At 40.5% G+C, this 22,246-nt stretch overlaps 2 protein-coding genes across 7 annotated transcripts in view; both read right to left on the bottom strand.

Annotated features, from left to right (window-relative positions):
- The window catches only part of LOC101476771 (abl interactor 2), a 37,064-nt gene extending 34,361 nt beyond the window's left edge, over window positions 1-2,703 (bottom strand). For all 5 annotated transcript variants that reach the window (XM_014410276.3, XM_014410278.3, XM_076874622.1 and 2 more), the window contains exon 1: window positions 2,373-2,703. In XM_014410276.3, coding sequence (XP_014265762.2) covers window positions 2,373-2,489 — 117 coding nt within the window. In that variant the 5' untranslated portion in view covers window positions 2,490-2,703. The remainder of the gene's footprint in view (window positions 1-2,372) is intronic.
- Window positions 2,704-3,232: 529 nt separating this feature from the next.
- LOC101476495 (transmembrane protein 237A) lies at window positions 3,233-21,702 on the bottom strand. Of its 2 annotated transcripts, XM_076874623.1 has the most exons (12): window positions 20,973-21,700; window positions 17,272-17,701; window positions 13,830-13,911; window positions 13,602-13,730; window positions 13,124-13,229; window positions 9,420-9,574; window positions 7,955-8,075; window positions 6,842-7,033; window positions 5,988-6,061; window positions 4,843-4,930; window positions 4,087-4,208; window positions 3,233-3,429 (listed from the first exon to the last, which is right to left on the bottom strand). In XM_076874623.1, the coding sequence occupies exons 3-12, from the start codon at window positions 13,897-13,899 to the stop codon at window positions 3,362-3,364; spliced, it is 1,125 nt and encodes a 374-aa protein (XP_076730738.1). In that variant the 5' UTR covers window positions 13,900-13,911; window positions 17,272-17,701; window positions 20,973-21,700; the 3' UTR covers window positions 3,233-3,361. The 2 variants fall into 2 exon arrangements, with proteins under 2 accessions (XP_076730738.1, XP_076730739.1); XM_076874624.1 differs by lacking the exon at window positions 6,842-7,033 and having other exon boundaries at window positions 20,973-21,702.
- Between the last annotated feature and the right edge of the window lie 544 nt (window positions 21,703-22,246).

The raw sequence follows: 22,246 nt of genomic DNA, 5'->3' as shown, positions 1-22,246 counted from the left end.
TGAGGAAGCTAATGCCAAGCTAGTACAGCGTGAAAACAGGTTGAGAAATAAAAAGGTCAAAGGTTATAAAGGAAGGGAGAAATAGAGAGGAGAAGGAATAAAAGAGGGGAAAAAGAAAGTGCCCTTGTGGTATTCATCAAGTGTAGATGTGCAGAACAAGATTTCTGTGTCGGTCTTCGGTGATGCATCATGTAGCGCCTGTGTGCTTCTGGCCTTTAAAGAAGAAAGACTGTTGTTGCACTTTCACTTGTTGACTGACAGTAAGACTCACACAAACACACGAATCTAAATGAAATGTGGCGATGAACAGGTGTGTATACAGGACCAGCTGAGGAGGAACAGTTGTCCGTAACAGCCTCGCCTGCCCACGTACTCATACACTCTCCGCTAAGCAAGTACGGGGGTGGAGGGATGGCAGCCCAGTACAGCTACTGGTGTCTAACTCACTATCTCACATTCTCAAGAAGCCATCAGTGGATAATGAGTGTTAATTTAACACTAAATTTAAGGGGCTGTATTATGCCCATGACAAATTACTGTGCTATAACACAACAGCCTCGAGTAAGTCGCAGTTGAAAATTGCTGTATGTGCAGTTTAGATCCAACCTTTGCTCGTCACGTCCGGTTTCAATGACATGACAAACCTTACGTTTGGGGGGTGGGGGGGAACATCAGCTTGAAAATTCAAAAATAAGACTTCACAAACCAACAGGTGGCATAATGGTAGCTACATCCATCTTTTAGACCAGGGGTGCCCAATCCCGGTCCTCGAGAGCTACCGTCCTGCAGCTTTTAGATGCATCCTTGTTCCCACACACCCGAATCAAATGAATGGCTTGTTATCAGGCCTTTGCCAAACACGATGGCATGCTGAAGAGGTAATCAAACCATTTGATTCAGCTGTGTTAGAGTAGGGATGCATCTAAAAGCTGCAGGATAGTAGCTCTCGAGGACTGGGATTGGGCACCCCTGTTTTAGACCATCCATGGTTTGAAAAGCAGGTGGTGGGCCTTATATGCTTACAGCCAGAAACAAAAATTATGGTTCACATTTGCAGCCTGCATGCATAATGTCAGATAGAAACAGTGTACAAAGTATGTGATAGAACAGGTCTTGCTTGTGGTGTTGTTGGTCCATTTGCCAGCCACAGAGAAGATCCACTCTTGTCCCCTTCCCTTCACAATGTCCACTTGACGCATACGTCGTCCGATTCCATCAACGATGGAAAGAGCAATAAGTGCAAACCCCTTTTCCTCCATGTCATATTTGCATAAATTAGCCTAGAGTTGTGAGCCTGACATGACCATATTTGGGATCTCCGCTGTCACTGACGTCATACAGAGCAAAGAGGAGAAGAAAGTGTCTGAAAAAGAGCATTTCGAGCACTCTAAAGTATGTTTTGAACATACATGGACCTCATGGTCTGAAACTTTGGCCATGTTAATATGAGCATCAACCACTGTAACAGCATAAAAAAAAGCATAATTTGTATCAAGAAAATCTGCCAGGTCAATCAGCGAGGATATTAATCATTAGCTGCATCTTCAAGGACAAACGGACTCTATAATGGATAATACTAAAGATTAATCTGATACATTTATTTGTCATAACAGCCGTATTTGCCACTTTGATGGCAAATTGAAACAATGTTTCATTAGGACTGAAACTAACAATTATCTTCAGATTCCCTTAATTCTGCCGGTTATCATTTGATGAAAATAAATAAATAAAAACTGTTTATATATTTTGTTTAAATTATCAGACGAATAGCATTAAAAGTAAATCATAAATCTCAGCAGCGATTTACGGGGCAAGTTATCGGCCACAATCACATACCAGTTAAGCGTCGCGCCAGACTCCCATTAACACATCTCTGCTCAAGCGATTGCCTGTTTACATAAACATCACAAACTTTGCAAGAGACATTTTACTATAAAAACGCAACTCGACAATTAATTCGGCACCCATTCAGTGAACATATTCAAACTTAATCCGGTTAAAGCAAACTTTTAAAACTAACCAAAATCCACCCATCACATTCCCACGGAGTCACGCTCAATCAGAAAACAACACGGTGCTGCGCAAACCACTTGCAAAAGTTGATTTTTCACTAGTAAAGATGTGTTTGAGGATATTTTTTTAAAAAACCGAATTGACCCCGACAACCTTCCTATTCAGGCATCAGCGGGTCAGTGTTTGCATTGAATTCGCTGTGACTTTTCCCCTTTACATAAAAGCCACGGGTAACATAACGGAATCTGGCACGGTCATTCCATCACTCCTCTATCCAAACCGCCTACTCCCAACTGACATTGCCTCGATGTGTCATTTCACCCAACTTATACACTTGCTGCTTAAATATGAGCATGTACCTGGACATAGTTGCTTTCGCAGTACTCCGCGACTCTTTCCAGGTTGGTAAAACTGTCCAACAACGCTCTTCGTCCCGCAGGAATTTCCTCCTCCAGCAGCATCTGCAGCTCCGCCATTTTTACATGGCTTTTACTACACGGCTGCAGCGCGCGCTGAATGGATGGATCCTAGCGCCTTCAGGGGCTGTGCGGAAATCTCATTATTGTGATGGCATGAAGAAAAGTGAGCGAGTGGAAGTGCTCTGAGGGACTACCAGGCACAAGTGTAGAGCCCACAGTCGTAAGGTGGGGCCATGATATTGTTTCGTTTGACTGTTTAACCTTCTTTTTAGGGAATGTTAATCAAAGTCACGCAAAACATCTCGGAAACGACTACAAACTCTTATGAAATACATGCAGGAGGTGATGCAAATGATGACGGCAAAAGAGGCAAAAAGAGCTCGGAAATATTACAATGACTTATAAAACAGCTACAAACAAACAAGGCACACAAAATGACATCAAAGGGATACACAAAAGGATGGCTACAGATACATCCAAAGACATGCAAAGTGACTTCCCAATTACAACACAAGGCATCAAAAATGCTGTTGTGTATACAAATTGGTATAGGCAAAATGGGTAAAATGACCACAAACAGAAAACACACAAAGACACAAAAACTGATGAGAACACAAAACACAACAGACACACAAAATGACTTCACAGACAAAACTGCTAAAAGGTGCAAACGACCATAAGCAAAAATAGAGGAATGAAAATAATACAAACATTTACAAGTGGAGTACAAACACCAGAAAGTATTTTATGCTCTTCTGGCGCTTATTCCCCTGCAGAAGTATCAACCACCTATCACCATATAGCCTTTATTAGTTTATTTGCAAAATCAGTTCAAACACAAAGCTACATTATACAACAACATAAATGAAATTAGTAAAACAGACTTGGAGTCAAAGACAGAGACAAAGACACAGTGAGAGAGAAGGTTTTCAGGCCGGAATCTCCAGGTTCTCATCTCCTCTCGGGTATCCCTCCACTTCCATTGTCATCAAAAACTCTGCAAAAGGAAATCCAGACCATCAGCTTACATTTCTACAAAGCGCGCACACACTGGCTTGATGACATGTGAATGTCTGCCTCGTGTTTTAGGGTTTGAACATGTTTCAATTTGCTTCTATCTAGTGGTGATGTAAAGAATGACACCTGGAACACAGCAATGCATCAAAAGTATTACTTTTATACTTTGTACAGCTACATTTAAATGAAAAAAAAAAGTGATGTGTCATTAATCCTTCAGGCTACTTGGTGTATTTGGAGTCCAGGAGACTCCATGTGCGTGTGCTGTGTGGCCAAAACACCTGGCAAATCCTACAGAAGCCTTTTACGATTTCTGTTGTTGTAGTTTTATTACCATGTTTTTAGTTTATTTCACTGTTTCCACAGGATTTGAAGTATCATTAAAGTTTCCTGTTTGCTCAAGAAGGTGTCCCCAAAGTTAAGTAACATCCCTCTGTGTGATTTTTACATTTCAATTTCTATAAAAAAAAAAAAGTTTTGTAGCTTAAAAGGAATACATATTTGTTATGAGCAATAGTGTATTTTTGTACAAGTAATGCAAAAGACCAGAGAACTGTACTTAACTACATTTGGTTACTTTCATCACTGGATGATGGAATGTCTCAAGTCATATCAGGTTAGTTTTAGCTAAACTTGCCTTCTGTGTAGTCGATGTCCGGTCGTGTGGAGACGACGGCCCAGGCCACGCCCACCAACAGCGCCACCACCAGGTTCACCACAATCCACGGCCGCAGGATCTGCTGCTCTGAACCAGGAGGCCTGCAGGACATGAGGGGTTAAATAGCAGTTATTATTTTACCATTCCATGTCAAGATTGAGTCCTCAGGAGGGTTTTCCAGCCATGATAAGGAGAAAATAGCAGAACTCCAAGTTAAGTTTAATAAAGGTGCAATGGTGCCTCAGGTCTCAGTGTTGTTAAAAGGAAGATGTTCCTTTTATGTGGAAATGTGTGAATGTTTTCTGGACACTTTTGGTTTTTAAAAGAGTTTTGTTTTTAAATCTGCCATACAATTAAAATGTAAGTATTACTCAATATATAGAAAGATATTCAAATTAGTTTCATCATGGGAAAAAACAACATTTGACTACAATTGCCTGAAAATGCCTAAAAATGGCTAAAAATAAACTTCTCATACACGTTTAGTGTTCTACTAGAACCACAGAAATACTAATAAAGTATTGTATATAATGTAAATGTAAAACACCTGCTTTTAAACCATCCTGCATCAGATATTTCCTTTTAGCACTTTAAGCTCCTATCAGTTTTTAAATTCAGTTGCCATGTCAACCTTGAACTTTTTGTGGAAAGTATTGCTTTCATCTGTTTTCCTCTTTGCTTTTCCAAGATCACGCTAAAAATGTTGACTTATAAAAATGAAAACAAAAATCTCACCACAGAGTCTCATTGGCAGTGGGATACAGGTTGATGCGATCGCTGGCCATTTGCTGGCTGAGGGACAGGATCAGGGCTATAAAATACACTGAGCACACAAAGAGAGAAGATGTTTGGATACTTACAGGCATTTAAAAAATAACATTTTTTCAGTTTTCTATGAGATCCTGTGAAAAACCAGTAAGAAAATAAAAAATGACCAGGTCCAACATGCCTAGGTTCATGATTCATTAGCTTTAGATCTACCTTAACCGGCCTTACAGTGAGTAATTGTTTTCTCAATGACTTTATCAGTCTCTAACATTGTTGTGGAGGAATTTTGGCCCACTCTTCTTTAAACCTTGGATCTTTCAAATTTGTAGGCATTTGTTCATGCGCAGCTCTATGAAGCCCCACAGCATTTAAGTGCGAATGAGGTTTGAATTTGCTGCCAAGCTGGCGATCATTGTTCTTTTACATGACCCAGGGTAAGCCAAATATTACCTGTCAGACAGATGACTTCGCTTTTGAATACTTTGATATGCAGAGGCGTTCATGGTTGACTCCATTAGTACAAGGTGTCCAGGTCATGACGCTACAAAACTAGCCCAGCTCAATATCCTTCCACCACTGTGCTTGACAGTTAGTATGAGGTATTTGTGCTGATATGCTGTGTTTGGTTTTCTCTAAACTGTCCTTTGTATTATGGCCAAACATCTCCACTTTGTCTTGTTTCAGAGGTCCTGTGGTTTGTTCACATGTAACTTTGCTAACCCAAGCCGTGCTGCCATATCCTTTTAAGAGAAAAAGAGGTTTCCTCCTGGCAAACTTTACTTTTACTTCTTAAGGTTGCTAGGAGAACACTGAGATGTAGCTCTTGGTTTTCCTGCAATTTTTAACTGCACAGTCTGACCGTGGGGGGAATTTGGTGCTATGTCCACTCCTGGACTTTGGAATGACAGACCAGCAAATTGCTAAAGCCTTGATATAATTGAATTAATCAGGTGCATTTGATTAGCAGTACCTGGGTCCTACTTACTCTTGTAATTTCTATGGAGGGAGTAAAGGTGTATTCTAGTTTTTTTACAGGACTGCATAGTCCTTAACCACATTAAGGCCTTAACATCAACATCGTCATCATTCTGCTTTTGTCTTGTCTTACTTACAGAAGGAAGCCAGAGCGACAGGATCCAGGGTGAGGAAGCCTCTCAGGGCCATGGAGGCCTTGGCCAGGTTCACTCTGCAGATGATGCAAAACAGCAAGGCTGTTACTTTTCATCTTCTTATTTATTCAAGTCAACAATTCCTGTCCAGCGGGAATTTGGACAATTATGAGACTATTTCTTTCAATTGCTGGTGGAAATACAGGTCTCCAGTACATATTTCCACCAAGTGCAGATTCTTAATTTCTTTTAAATTATAAGAGCAGTGAAATTTGGGGATCGTTAGTTTAACATTTGAGATGAGGGCGATCGTGGCTCAAGAGTTGGGAGTTCGCCTTGTAATCGGAAGGTTGCCGGTTCGAGCCCCGGCTTGGACAGTCTTGGTCGTTGTGTCCTTGGGCAAGACACTTCACCCGTTGCCTACTGGTGGTGGTCAGAGGGCCCGGTGGCGCCAGTGTCCGGCAGCCTCGCCTCTGTCAGTGCGCCCCAGGGTGGCTGTGGCTACAATGTAGCTTGCCATCACCAGTGTGTGAATGTGTGTGTGAATGGGTGGATGACAGGTTGTGTAAAGCGCTTTGGGGTCCTTAGGGACTAGAAAAGCGCTATACAAATACAGGCCATTTACCATTTACCATGAACAAAATACAAGAACAATTAAAACAATAAGAGCTGAAAGATATAATGTAAAAATGCATAAGTTGAATAATTAAAGATTCTTCAAAGATAATTAATATGACATGATAAAGTCCACAAACTGAACCGCACTCCTTTAAGTAGCTTAAACAATGACATGGGTTCCACCTCCGCTTCGCAATGAGACTGCAGAGGTAGACTTCTGAGTTATTAAACTCACAAACCTGTCAAATGCAGACACAGTGCTGATGGCCAGCAGCAGGTAGAGCAGAGACTGAGCTGGGTAGGCCAGCAGGTGGTACTGCTGCAACAGGTTGGGGAGCGTGGTCATCTGCTCGCCCGCTAAGACGTACACAACAATGATGTTCCACACTGCGAAGCCGGCCAGAAAACCGTGGCAGAACAGACCTATCACCCTGCAGGTGGAGATCACACCACAGGACCACGTTAAACTGGTTTCATGGCAGCTACTCATGCTACTCATTGAAAGTCTTTGTTTCTCTGTGACAAAACAAGAGAAAAGAACTGCTGAATTGGTGTATTTAGGACCACTGCAGTATGGTGGCACAGTATGTGAAATATTTTATATCAGATATACGTTCACCAGACACTTCATTAGTTACACCTTGCTAGTACAGGGTTAGAACTCCTTTTGCCTTCTGAACTCTCTGAATTCTTTGTGGCATTATTCAACAAGGTGGAGGAAACATTCTGGTCCATGATGACATGCTGGTGCACATTTCCTATTCCAGGTGCTCTTTTGGTTTGAGATCTGGTGACTGTGAAGGGTATTTGAATACAATGAACTCATATTTAAGAAACTAGTTTGAGATGATCTGAGCTTTGTGACATGGTGCATTATTCTGCTGGAAGCAGCCATTGGAATACAGGTGCACTGTGGTGATAAAGCCATGTTTAAATGATGCTTAGTTGGTACTAAAGGGCCCAAAGTTTGCCCACATACCATTACTCCATCATACCCAGCCCAGCCGAACCTTTGATATAAGCAAGGAGGGGGTCCATGATTTCAAATTCTGAGCCTGCCAGCCTGTCACTAATACATACTATACTATCATACTCAGACCAGTCTGTCTGGTACTAAGAACCACGCTGCATTCGAAGTCACTTAAATCACTTTTCTTCTTCATTCTGATGCTCAGTCGGAACTTCAGCAGTTTGTCTTAATCATGTCTACATATCTAAATGCATTCGTTTGCTGCCATGTGACTGGCTGAGTAGACATGTATAAGATACATAACAGTTTGAAACAGCTGCTGCAGCTAGCTCCTGCCAGTGTTAATGTAACCCATTCTATGTGTATGTGTGTGTCTGCAGACCTGAAGCTGCTGTGGACTCGTATTGCAACATCTCTGGTGGTCCAGAGCTGTCTCGGTTCCATGTAGTCATCCATCAACTCAGAGTGTCGGAGATGCTCCACTCGCTCTCCCTGAAACCGCCCTGAACACACACACACACACACACACACACACACACACACACACACACACACACACACACACACACACACACACACACACACACACACACACACACACACACACTTATGTTTCCATCACTTCAATTTTCTGGAGAAAATAATCCGAACCAGATCCAAACCTCAGAATCCAGCCATTGTCTAAGAACATAATAATAAACATTATTGGGAGTTAAGTGAACTTGTTTTTAACATTCACAGCTTTACATGTTGACCAGTCAAATTATTCTTTGTCCTGAGCTTTATTGGATGGGGACAGTGAAGATAGAAAGATAGAGGAAGACATGCAGCAAACAGCCATAGGTTTGTCTCAAACCCAGGCCTACTGCTCTTTGGCCATACAGCAAATGGTCACCTGCTCACCCACTGAGCTAAACCGGGTGCACCGATCTGACATTTAAAAAAAAATGTTTACATTTTGAAATCTTGAAGAGCAGCAATGACATAAATGATCATGCGGTCATTTCAGAGCCAGCAGTCAGTTAAGCCATGCAACACCAAGTGCTTGGAGAGTGTCTGAGGAGATTTGCAGGGTCAGATGAGGTCAGCTGCCAGTGACCTACATAGACAAAGCGCCTGATGGATTAAAGAGGCCAGTGGTCTGGCTAGGAAGGTAATTCTAATTTTTATTCAAAAAATTAAAAGTAAAACCAACAAACAAAAATTCAAGCAAATTTTATTTTGTGAAATATTACTAAATAATTTATTGGAAAAATCAAAAAATAAAGGGGGCAGATAGGACTCAGGAGGTAAAGCTGGGCACCTACTAATCATGAGTGTGTGTCAGTGTTCTGTTAGTTAACTAACAGAACACTGACACTGTATAGTTTATTTATATATAGAACCATGGTCTTGGAGGAATCATGGTCTTCACTGTGTAATGTACCACTGCACATAGTTGAAATGGCACTAAAGTGACTTGACTTGGCTCATACTATATAACTGCCAGTCCATTTACCACTTAAATGAAATGTTCACTGGTCATGTCATGCCATGGTTTCATTTATAGTATTTAAAGGAAGCAGTTTGTAGAGTTTGAAACTTCTAGATGCTTTTCTGCATTTAGCTTCAGCCAATACCTTTTGATTAGCCTTGTCTCATGCTCTCTTTCTTTATGGTAGATTTTTGTTCTGTTTTCACTGTTTGTTTGTTTTTTTTCACTGTTTTCACTGAGATTTGAATTTGAATGCTAATCAATAAAATCAAAAATCAAAATAGCTGTTCACATTCATGGTCAAAAATGAGAAGGATCATCATCCTGCTGCCACGTTGTGTATTTGATCCTGGTAAATCTGATTCATACTCACGGTTCCTCTCCACAAACACTTTGCCAGCTGGATGGCTGTGTCCGTGCGGGGCTGAGAACAGGGAATGCTGGGGGATGGGCGACTGGGAGTCTGTGATGATATCGTCATTTTCTGCTCCCAGATCATTGCTGGAGTGCTCTGTAGCCTTCGCCTTCCTGTCAGGTGACATTGGGAAGAGGGTTTTGTCACATGGCAGCACTAAGTCCATCCATTTATCCAGACTGAAATATGTTACTGCTTTTTAATAACTTTAGTCATTATTAGGTGTGGACACATGGACTGACATGAATATGTCAACATTGAACCCCAAAACAAAAAAACAGCTTTTAATCTCCCCTTTTCTTTTCTTTTTTTGTGAGTTGCCATAGCAACCAGGGACTCTTGCAAGGTGTTAGAAATTCAATGAGTAATTGGAGACAACTGTAATAATCATTATGGCTTTGGTTGTGTACGTCTGCATGCTGGGCTTTGTTATCAGGACATTGCTGACTGTTGCTTTAAGCCAAGCCAACACAGCTTTTTGAGCTGATGGTGAGTCCCAGTTGTTTAACCTTAGTGGGGTTATCACCTCAAATGCTTATGACTGCCCTGTCATGTGCTGGATGACTGATAACCTAAGACATGCTAGACTATCAGCACATAAAGCTCAGAGACCTCTAAAGGCCAGAGTCTACCAAGAGACGCAAGCTTTTCAAAATAAATATGTTTAATTTATGAGTGTAAATGGGAAGTAGGTTTTCCTTTCAAAATCAAATCCTCTATATGTTACACAAACAACTCTTAGTTGTGTCTTTATTCACACAGACTCAGTGTGTCTGTGTGAATATTTTTGCTCACATTGAAAATAAGGGACAGTGTAATAGGAGATAAGTTGAATAAAAGGTGATAACCTCAGCTGTTAGTTAGCTACATTAAGCTGCCATCAGGGCCTTTTACCTTCCATTACCTCTTATTACTGTCAAATAGCTCATCTCCATAACAATAGCTCTCATTGGCTCATAACTGATCTAAACAACAGGTGCATTGGCAATTTACTGATTTATAGATATGGTAGTACAAATCCTTTTGTTTGTTTTGTTCTTGTAAACCCTTTTGCTGGGATGGCGTGAAAAATAGAGACACACAAACAAAAAGAATGCAATCATAAAAACATGATTATGAAAAATATTACCATTTTCAGTCTTATTACTGTGACACGTTTAAAAGAAGGTGGCACATCTTCTTCTATTAATACATGTGAAAATTAAAGAAATCAGACGCTGTGGTTCTGGAAGCAAAATGTTGACTGCAAGCAGGCCAGTTTAGTACCTCGACTCTTATAGTGTAGAACTATTTTATTATTAACCTTTATTTAACCAGGAAAAGTCCCATTGAGATTAAAAACCTCTTTTGCAAGGGAGTCCTGGCCAAGAGGCGACAACACGTTGAAATTACAAAGTTACATACATATTATAAATAACAATTACATTTTAAAAACATTTTTCTCTGGCTCTCTCAATCTGGACTTAAAAGCATTTAATGAAATAAGATCTGCTATCTTCCAGTCTTTTTGCATCATGTTCCATGTGAAAGGGGCAGCATAAGTAAAAGCCCTCTTTCCCAGTTCAGTTCTGGCAAATGGAACATTGAGCAATAAAAGATCGCTTGAACGCAGGCTGTAAGAAACAGTACTTCTCCGTGTGAGCAGATCGCAAATGTAGGTGGGCATTTGTCCAAGCAGGGCCTTATAAATAAAGATGCACCAGTGAGCAAACCTCCTGGAGGACAACGAAGGCCATCCCACTCGAGCGTACAGATCACAACAATGGGTCAAGGCCCTACAGTTTGTAATAAACCGTAAGGAGGCATGATAAACTGAGTCAATCTTATGAAGACACTGGGCGGAAGCATTCATGTACAGCAGATCACCATAATCTAAAACAGATAAAAATGTAGCATTTACAAGACGCTTTTTTGTCTCAAAAGAAAAGCAAAATTTGTTTCGAAAGAAGAATCCCAATTTTAGTTTGAGTTTTTTCACAAGATTGTCTATGTGAGGTTTAAAGGTCAAAGAATCATCAATTAAAAAGCCAAGATATTTATACGTATGCACCACTTCTATGAGGTTTCCCTCAAGAGTGGACACCAAGGGGACAGTTTGAGGAAATCTCTTCATGTTTGAGAACAACATTAGCTTTGTCTTTTCAGCATTGAGAACCAATTTCAGCTCCAGAAGTGTGTGCTGAACCACGTCAAAAGCTTTCTGCAACGATTCTATTGCCTTTTCAAAGTTTGAGCCAAAGGAATAAATAACTGTCTCATCAGCATAAAAATGCATACTAGCATTGGACACATTTTGTCCCAAGTCATTTATATACATGATGAACAGCAGAGGTCCTAAAATTGAACCCTGTGGCACCCCAGTGTGAATATTCAAAAGTTCTGAGCACAGATTTTCACATTTAATGCATTGAGTCCTGTCACTCAAATAATTAGTAAAACTATGCTGTTGTAATGTGTGCATAATGTAATCTGGCATTGTTGTGTTGAAACAAGACCATTCTGGGAAAACATTTTGGGGATTTTGATTTTTCATTACCTGTATATATGAATTTTTACAGCTCACCTTTGCTTTTCAATTCCATATTCATATTTTGTAAATTTAGGCTATGAAATGTAGAAGTTTACACATTAACTTGGCAAAGGAAAGATTACTGGTTCAAATCCCCTATGAGGTTACATCAAACAAAAAAATGAGCGTTTAGTGACAAAAGACAGACCAGGAAACACTAACTCCAGGAGTACTGCTTCCATGATATTATCTTGGTAAGTAGCAGTACAGAAATATCCAAGAGTTATATCTCAGTTTACAAAGGTGTTTCTGAATAAAACACAATACAGCTGGAACAATGTCCTTTTGGCTATAATGCACATGCATGCTACATTTGGAGAAAAAACTGCATATCAGCACAATTACGTCACACCGACTGTCAAGCACTGTGGTAAACTACGGATGAATTGGGCTTTTTTTGCTGCCACAGGATCTGGACGCCTTGCAATCACTGCGTTGACCATGTACTCCTATCATGCAGCAGGACAACATGCTCAGTACAGCAGCAAATATGAAGGAGAATGGACCAGATTTCCTCCAGTGTGAGAGACTGATAAAGTTATGCAGAAAATGATTACTTTAAGTTATTGCTGCTAAAGAGGTTTTCCTTTCCACTGTTGCTAAGTGCTCATTCATAGGGAGTTGTGTGACTATTCAAGGTTTCTCTGTAACGTAGGTCTTTATCTAACAATATAACACATCTTTGGGCAGCTGTTTTTATGATTTGGCACTATATAAGTAAAACTCCGCTGAACTGAATTGAATTGCATTGAACTGAAATTGGTTTTACAAGCTACTGAATCATTGGTTGTGTTTTGCTTATTACCAAAGTCCTATGAAAACATTCTTTTTCATATTACTGACAGTGACTAAGTTTAACTTTTGACATCACTTCAGCTAAAGCTAACTGCCACAGTTTACTAATGATTACCTTTACCATAGTTAATGCTGCTGCTTGTACTTTCCTAATTTGATTCCTGACTGTCACAAATGACGAGTGAACTCTTTACTGAATAAAAAACTGAACGGATTAGTTCTTTGGATGCATTTTCCCATCAGTGTTGGTTTTCCATCTAGCTCAAATATGAGGATCTGACCTAATGCTGGTACTCACCTCTTCCTTTTTGTCCTCCTGGTTACAGCAACATTCATTTCTTCTCCATCTATCACTGATTCAGCAATGTTGCCATTTGGCATATCAGCATGCTCTGTTTCGTGCTCTGACAAAGAAATATATGATGTGAAAGCTTTGAAGGTCACAGTTGTCAATCATGATTGTTAGCTGAGGCCCTTTATTTTTTTTAATCTCGCTTGTTGTCATGCAGCCCATCATCTAACATCTAATTTATTCTGTGCCTTTAGAACTCCCACTGCCTCTATGACAATTACAGGAAAACTGGCATATGTAACAAGAAACAGAATGGGTGTAAAGTACATGTAAAAAAAAATCATGCAAATTCTGATCAAACAGACTGAAAGAAAGAATCAGAAATTCAGACGTACTTTTTGTCTTCTGTATAGAATTAGTATTGCCTCTGGATTTGGGTCACAACCTTTTACACATGTGTTAAAGCTAGTAAAGGTTTTGTTACCAACTGTAGGTGCCTTCTTCTTCTTCTTCTTCTTCTGTGGTGCTAGATCCTGTGGCTCTGGGGTCAAAGGGTCTCTACTGTCAGAATGGCTCCTGTTGATCACTTCCTCCATCTCCACATCCAGGGCGACTAGAACAGAACAAAAGAGAAGAAAACAAAATAAAAATACTGGACGATAGAATACATTTTCATTTAAACTACAGGTAGTAGTGACTGTCACTCCCTCACCGTCTCCCTGCTCTTCCTCATCAACAACCTCTTTCTTCACCTTCTTTTTCTTGTTCTTGACAGCTGGCATTGTGTCGTTTTTCTGTAAGGAGCACAAAGAGAAAGACAGAAAAAGTCTTTATAAAATCAATCACAAATCTCTCTCAGTGTCTCACAGAATATCTCCCTTTAGAAAGCAATTCAGGTCAGTTAATTCATGTTAATGAGGATATTGAGGTGACTAGTGGTGATGCCAGTTTGAGACAAATGGATTAGGCTGAAGCTCTGAGGACAGGTGGTTAAGAAGCACACCATAAAGCACAAAGCACATGGTTTGGTGAAGAGCACCATTTGTAACACACTACACTGTAATGGACTGAAATCTTGGGGCATCTACAAAGTCCTTATGCTTAAGAAGGCACATCTAAATGATTCATAGAAGGCTTGGAATAAAGTGCTCTGGTCAAAAGAAACCAAAATCGAGCTCTCTGGTAGGAAGAGGAATGCTGATCATGATCCAGAAAACACCATCCCAGCAGTTAAGCATGGAGGTGGAAACTATATGCTTTGGACTGTTTAGCTGCTGAGGGTAAAAGACGATTTCACTGCATCAAGGGTCACTGGATGGGGTCACGTGAGGTAAAATCAAGGACAAGAAGGCGTGGCAAAAGAAGTACATTAAGGTCATGGAGTGATGTAGCCAGTCTCCTAACCTCAGTCAGGAGAAATGTGTGGAAGGAGCTGACACTTGGAAGTTGCCTAGCAGCAGCAAAAGAAACCTAACAGATTTAGAGTTTGTGTAAAGAGGAGTGGGCCAAAATCCATCCTGAGATGTGTGCAGACCTGGTGACCAACTGCAAAAAACGTGGTATTGTTGTGCTTTCCAACAATGGTTTCTCCACCAAATACAACGTTATGTTTGGCTTGAGGATCAAATAATTATTTTCCCCACTGTAAGTTTAATTAGCCCAACTGAGAATCAAACATAGCGTTTTGTCCTACCTGCCCAATGAATGGAGACACTTTAGGCAATATATTTATGCACCACTCCTAAGGCCTAAACAAAAAATGCTTGAGTAAAATTGAGAAGATCAGTGACTAGATTACAAAAACGTATACACAGTGACTTTGAAGTACCACAGAGCAAATGCAGTGCTGTACAGTAATGTCATAATTTTGCATTTAACTTCCTCTCTATGAAGAAAGGTGTTGGTGGGTTAAAAAATCCATCATCAAAAATAAAACATCAGTAGCTTGTGCTCACAATGCATTTGAGCAAACTTTCGAACACGTTATCATCTAACATTTAAATGAAGGAATGATAGACGTGGAAAAAATGAGAAAAGTTGTGTTGTAGTAACCTGAGAAACACTGTCAGGTTTAGCAGCTCCAATCACATTCAATATCAGCTACATGTTACTGGTATTAATCTGGTACTGACTGGTTGAAATGTGCTGGTATTTGACTTTTAATGTATTCATATCAATTCTGATGTCAGAACAAAATGTGTCTCTGTGGGTTGTTAAAAATACATGTTAATATAATTTTGACCACATTCAAGACATGTTATAGACTTATTAAATCTCTGGGTAAAATGAATGAATGAATGAATTGATCAGCTTGTAATCCTGAAGAACAGCAAATTGGTTTCAGTGTAACTGCAATTGGCTGGTTAATTGTGGTAACTGATGTTATCTCTAAAATTTTTCCATATCTCTAAAATTAGAAACTTTATGTCTCAGCGTGATTGTGAAAAAACTAGTTCATGCATTTATAACGTCTAGGCTGGACTACTGTAATCTATTATTATTGCTCTGTTGTAGAAACTCCCTGAAAATCCTTTGGTTGATCCAAAATGCTTCAGTGAGAGTATTGACAGGGACTAGAAAGAGAGAGCGATATTCTCCTATAATGGACACTGCAATAAGACCAGGTTGGTGGGGGCTTCCAATGATGGAGAGTTTTTCTTCTTCACTCACTTTTTTCCCACTCACTATGTGTTTATACACCTCTCTGCATTCAATCATTAGTTATTCTCTTCTTGTTTCCCTCCCGTCGACCCCAACTAGTTGTGGCAGATAGCTGCTCCTCCATGAGCCTGGTTCTGCCGGAGGTTTCTGTTAAAGAAGGACGTTTTTCCTTTCCACGCCAAGTGGTTGCTCAAAGAGAGTTACTTGATTGTTGGGGTTTTGTCTGTAGTATTGTAGGATCTATGATCCCTCCTTCATTTGTTGTCACATATGATCCTATTTATAACATCTATAGATCACTTGTATGATGATCTTTTAACATTGTTTTTACTTTTATAAACATTTCTTATTTGAGGTGTGCTTTTCTGCAGATATACTGCAGAATTGGAAATTTACTGTGTTCTGATAGTCTGGCGCCCTGATGCGGCTGTTGTTGTGATTTGGCACTATGTCAGTAAAACTTAATTAAACTTAATAAACTAGTAAGTGCACTGGGAAGTATTCTAAATTTACTAAATTAAGGGCACTTTAGTCTACTTTTTAATTTGTTATGGCAGCGCTCTCCATAATTTACTGCGATATTGAAGGGCAGCACGGTGGCACAGTGGTTAGCACTGTTGCTACACAGCAAGAAGGTCGGGGTCTTTCTGTGTGGAGTTTGCATGTTCTCCCCGTGTTTGCGTGGGTTCTCTCCGGGTACTCCGGCTTCCTCCCACCGTCCAAAGACATGCAGCTTGTGGGGATAGGTTAATTGGATAATCCAAATTGTCACTAGGTGTGAATGTGAGTGCGAATGGTTGTCTGTCCCTGTGTGTTGGCCCTGCGACAGACTGGCAACCTGACCAGGGTGTACCCCCCTCTCGCCCTATGACAGCTGGGATAGGCTCCAGCGCCCCCCGCGACCCTGAAAAAGGATAAGTGGAAGCGAATGGATGGATGCTTCACATTTGTACTTAATTTTATGCATTTTTCAAGTATTTTTTCAAGTGTGAACAGATCACATGCTTTGTGTCAATTTGGGACACAATGGAAAGGGCACTGGTGTTGAGACTAACCATCAGGGTGGCAGCTGGACAGTGTGACTATATTCAAGGAGCTTTATATTGTAAGGTAGACCCTACAATATTACATACAGAGAAAAACCCAACCATCATATGGCCCCCTATGAGCAAGCACTTTGGCGACAGTGGGAAGGAAAAACTCCCTTTTAACAGGAAGAAACCTCCAGCAGAACCAGGCTCAGGGAGGGGCGGCCTTCTGCTGCGACCAGTTGGGGTGAGAGAAGAAAGGGTAAATGCAGTGGCCTGGGTTTGAGTCCTACCTGAGGCCCCTCTCTGTGTCCTACAGCATTTTCCCAAAATGAGCTTTGGAAGCCAGACTTTCTTAAAAGTAGAATAGATATTAGCCTAATAAATGTAACAACTTTGACTCAACCCTCAGTAAAAGTTTTGTAAGTGTACAGAATAATCATTTTAGCATATATCTGTCCTTACCTGTGCAGCTGAGTGTGTCTGTGGCTGTGCAGAGGAAACACCACAGACCGTCCTCGTCTGTGTCTGACCTTATCCAGCTGAAGGAAAGCTTCTCAGTAAAAACTCCCCTCTCTTAATTTAAAAGAGGAAATAAAAGACGAGAAGGTGGGGCGAAGCAGGAAGAAGACATAGAGAAGGCAGCTCGCCCGGCTTTGAGACTTGTCTTAGGGTTTAGAGTGACAGGTGGATCATGTGCTGAGCTGTGCTTTGTGGTTGGCGGATCAGTTGTGATGTCACCTGCTGGCTGCACTTCAAATAAGCCATGGATGCTGATAATCTCTCAGTTGTTCTCTCGGGAGATCCAATCACTGGTTACTCTGCAGCTCAGTCATCACGAAAAAGAACCAGGTCCAACTCTTCTCCGCCCGTACCTTGATACACATATTCCCATCTGATATTAAAACACAGAGTAAATTTTGTAGCACAATAGGAAGGTTTTAGGGATATTTGTTGAGGCATAAGGTTCTTGTGGTTGATAGAGTAGCTGGACAACTTGATGGAAGATTGGTTATGCATACTGCACATCATTCCCTTGCTCTTTCCCCCCAAATATCCTGTCTAATTCTGGACATATCAACAATTAATACATTAAAAAAACAATGGTTTGTAGTCATGATAGTGGGTAGCAAAATACTCTTGGATCCCCAGAGAATGAATCCCAATGACTTTGATTAGATGATTTGAGTTTTGAGCAAAGTGTCCCAGCCATCGGGATGGATATCAGTAACTTTACCTCATCGCCACCACCAGATAAAAATGTCATTCAAAAAGACACAACAACCTAATTTAACCTTATAAAATTGAGAAACCGAGCAGGTGTGCTGGTCCTCTGTCAAGGATGGGAGCTCAAAGGTTAAACCTTTACACGGCAGAGATCAGGTCACTGAAACCAATCCTATTAGGCCAACACACACAGACACATGCATACTGTACATAAACAGCTTGAAGTGAGCATCTGAAAAAAGATTACACTCAAAAATAATGATTTTTTTTTTTTTAAATAAGAAGACTACATAAATATTCAATGATTTCTAAATTACTAGTGAATGTCACCCACCACTCAACTTGCAATTTCTGGTTATGAAAGAATAACCTTTACAAAGGAAAACAGGCTAGTTTAAATCTTGTGTGTGTGCGTGTTAATGTATAAACACTGCCACTTACATTTTCCCACCCACTCACTGGTTTTTGTTTTCTGTTGTTATGTTGGGCTCCACAGACTTCCTCTCAGGGTTGTTTATGTGGATGACCGTCCGGCTGGGGGATGTAGCGAGACAACGCTAATCCTCCAGTTAAATTAGCTGAACTACATCTGCCCTGCAAAGGATTAACCTGAGAAACACAGAGAGGTTAACCCTCTGTGTTTACGCCAGGTGTTTCTCTCCAGCTCAGTGTACGTTCACATCACAAACCAAAATAAATCATTTGCGTTTTAGTGCTCAAAATTATCCTTATCTATTTTATACAGTCGGGTTTAGTGTATTCAGAATCCCTCGCCCTCCTTTTAAGCCAACATCCTAGGTGATCGAGCATTTGCAGTCGTAGCGCCTAAGCTGTGGAATAATTTACCCCTACACATCAGACAGGCTCATACTGTCAATCTTTTTAAATCTTATCTTAAAACGCATTTTTATTTACTGGCTTTTAATACAGCATGAGAGTTATTTGTTAATTCATATTTGGTGTTTGCTTTTAATACTCTAAGTTGTTTTATTATGTATGTTGTATTCTTGTACAGCACTTTGGTCAACGCTCCTGTTGTAATTAAATGTGCTATATAAATAATTAAACCATTAAACTATCCTTCTAAATCACTTTTCTTCATGAGCGGAAGCTTTGAGCAGCAGGTGGGTGGGGCTTCTGCATTCCCAGCATGAGGCTGAGGACCATATTAGAAATATGAGCTCTCTCTGACATCACAAGGAGCAGTGTTGGTCAAGTTATTTGAAAAAAGTAATCAGTAGCTAATTACTGATTACTTCCACAAAATGTAATCCCATTACTTTACTGATTACTTATTTTCAAAAGTAATTAATTACTTAGTTACTTTTTAAAAACACGATTTACAACCTGAATAGGTGATAAAGTGATAGCTCTTTCAGCCCAATTCTACTTTTTCTGCATAATCCATCATACAAAATGTAATCAAATGGAAAAGTCTCTTTTTAAAACTTGTTTTATCAGTTTTAATCTTTTAACTTTATGCATCAAGCAAACATTTAATTATATGCACCATTCTCTGAGTTGAATAAATTAGTTTAACATTTAAACCTATTTTCTGCACATTCCAGCACATAAAATAAAATATTTTGTGTGTTTACACTCACTCTTTCAAATAGATGCAAGTAAAACACAGCAGGAAATAAATAAAGTCAAAGACTCAGCGGTCCTGTTGCTCTATTTTCACCTGTAAAGCAGGACTGCGGTAGGCGGAGGTTTACCCTGGTGCAGGTGTGCCACGGTCAGTTGAAGAATCCGCGAGTTTCTCTGTGAGTTTCCCATTACCTCGGAGCGCACTCGGTGCTTGCTTGGAAGTTTAGGGGGGTTTTTTCGCTGTAAAAAGAAGTTTTCTTCCCACGCACGATGGACGCTAATGTTTTTGTCACTTTTTATGGAATCAAACTCAAGGTAAGGTCAGTACTTCCACGCTTTAAACACTGCACGCTCATACTCTCTCCCACAATCGATATGTGATCCATTGTTGATCTGCACACAGCTGTTGTCACTAACGGCGCACTCGCTTACGTCACTGTCGTGAGACATTCTCGCAAAAAAATCACGGTTTTAGTAACGCAGTAACGCAGCGTTCCTACGGGAAAGTAACTGTAATCTAATTACCGTTTTTGCAATAGTAATCCCTTACTTTACTCGTTACTTGAAACAATTATTAAGATTATAGTAACGCACGCGTTACTGCCCATCTCTGACAAGGAGCCAAGAGAAGAAAAAAGTGATTAGAGTAGGGTTGCCAACTCCCTGAAAAATAAATAAGGGACACCTCGTGGCCAGGGCCGGGCAACCCAGTTGTCTTCACCATTCCCAGTGTGGTAGCTCTTTTTTGTGTGTGTGAAATTATTTTTTAACCATTTGACTTGAATTTGATTTAAGCAGATGCATATTCTTTGTGATATGACCATATGGGAAACAAATGATCATTTAGCCATTTATTTTTAGCTCAAAATGACAACATTAACACAGTAAAACAGGTCTCTTTCTTAAACAGAAGCCTGTCATGCTTAACTTTTGAGAATATAAGTAAATCTTTCTTTAAAAGAACTCTGTCCTGCTTAACTTAAAATTATATAAATTAATAGAAAACAATAGAACGAAAAATATTCTTGTAACTGTGCACATTTAGTGCATTTAGTACAATTGGCTTCAGCTGAGGTATTATTTCAGCTTTTCTAAAGCTAATCAGCTGCTCCTGTTTGTAAACCCGCTTGTTCCCATGATTACGCATCATAACTCATCATCATTATTCATCTATGTATTACTTTTATGTATTAGTCATCTATTTGTTGTAATCATTTATCCTTGCAGTTGTTTATTACACAAAATAAATTATATTATCACACTTCTGGCCACATAGCGCTGATATTCACTGCACATGCCCATATTAACCTTAACCAGAGGGTTTAAAAAACAAACCAGTGTTTACATACCATATCTGCTTCTGCCGTGGCCTGGTGGACAAAAAATTGGTTAAGGGTTCCCCGAGCTTTCACGCCCCTCATGTTCTTCATGTGCCCACCATTAGAAGCATGCCTATGGAAAAAGTGCGCCGGCACACAGTGCAGTGCGCTTTATAGGTGTTATGGTGACCTTTTCCAGCCAGGTGTTTCCCTTTTCCCATTCCTCCCTGTGCTTTTGCAGCCTTTTTTTTTCCTTTCTCTGAGCGAACAAACATTACTGCTCTAATGCTGGGCTCACACTGTGCGATTTTTGGCATATTTTGAGACGATTTTTGAGTCGTGCGACCGATTTGGTGATCGGCCCGATTTTGGCCTTCATCGTGCATCGTGTAGTATACGTGGGGTAACGAGAAGCGATTAACACCTCGAGCAGCTCCCGATCATCAATCGCTCGTGAGCCGCTCACACTGCTCACGCGCAAACACGTAAACGTCGGTGAAAAAGACGGAGCAGCACGGCTGTGCAGCGTGTGATCTGGACACAAGCGATGGAGGCACAACTTGTGGAACTTTGGAAAGCTCATCCGAGCCTTTTCGATGTGGCATCACAAAATTATCACGACCACAACAACCGTGAAAATAGTTGGATTTACATCGCTGCTCATTCACAGCCTGATCAATGTTTTTCATTAGCAATTTAGCAAAGTTGATGGTGGTGTGTCTGTGTGAGTGAAAGACAGAGAGGGAGAGCGACAGATTTTCTGTTATAACCTTCATGTTATGGAGGCACAGTGTGAGCACTCAGGTCGCATTAGAGCATCGGGCGGTATAGTGTGAGACCTGCATCGTGACCTACCAACTTCTAACCCCTGCGAGTCAATCGTGCAGTTTGAGCAGGAGCTGAATAACGTGACTGAAAAAATCGCACAGTGTCTGCCCAGCTTTAGGTGTACTGTCGTCCGAGACTTGCACCGCAGTGTCGGCGTTTGTTTCCCTGTTGGCCATGCTTCTTGTTGTGGTCATCTGTTGTCTTCCGGTATTTTCTCCGCAAGCGACCTTTCCTCGACCAATGAGATGAGCGGTAATCTGAATTGTCATAAGTGTGCTGTCAGCTCATTGGTCACAAAGCAGGAGAGGGGCTGGGAATTATGTTTTCAAACAAAGCGTGAATTCCATTAAAAGTTATAGACTACTTTTGATTCTCACTGTATTACGGGACAAAGTGCGTCCCTTATTAGCTCAATACGGGACGTGTACTTTTGTTTCGAAATACGGGACGATTCCGTTTTTTAAGGGACGGTTGGC

The sequence above is a fragment of the Maylandia zebra genome, linkage group LG16, assembly GCF_041146795.1.
Source record: "Maylandia zebra isolate NMK-2024a linkage group LG16, Mzebra_GT3a, whole genome shotgun sequence".
In the NCBI taxonomy this organism is placed as follows: domain Eukaryota; kingdom Metazoa; phylum Chordata; class Actinopteri; order Cichliformes; family Cichlidae; genus Maylandia; species Maylandia zebra.
This window is presented reverse-complemented; position numbering and strand designations above follow the sequence as displayed.

Coding starts and splice junctions, on each gene's coding strand:
- LOC101476495 (XM_076874623.1), bottom strand. CDS start 13,899: ATGCCAGCTGTCAAGAACAAGAAAAAGAAGGTGAAGAAAGAGGTTGTT. Junction 13,230..13,601: donor GAAGAAGGCACCTACAGTTG/GTAACAAAACCT, acceptor TTTCTTTGTCAG/AGCACGAAACAGAGCATGCT. Junction 9,575..13,123: donor AGGAGGACAAAAAGGAAGAG/GTGAGTACCAGC, acceptor GTCACCTGACAG/GAAGGCGAAGGCTACAGAGC.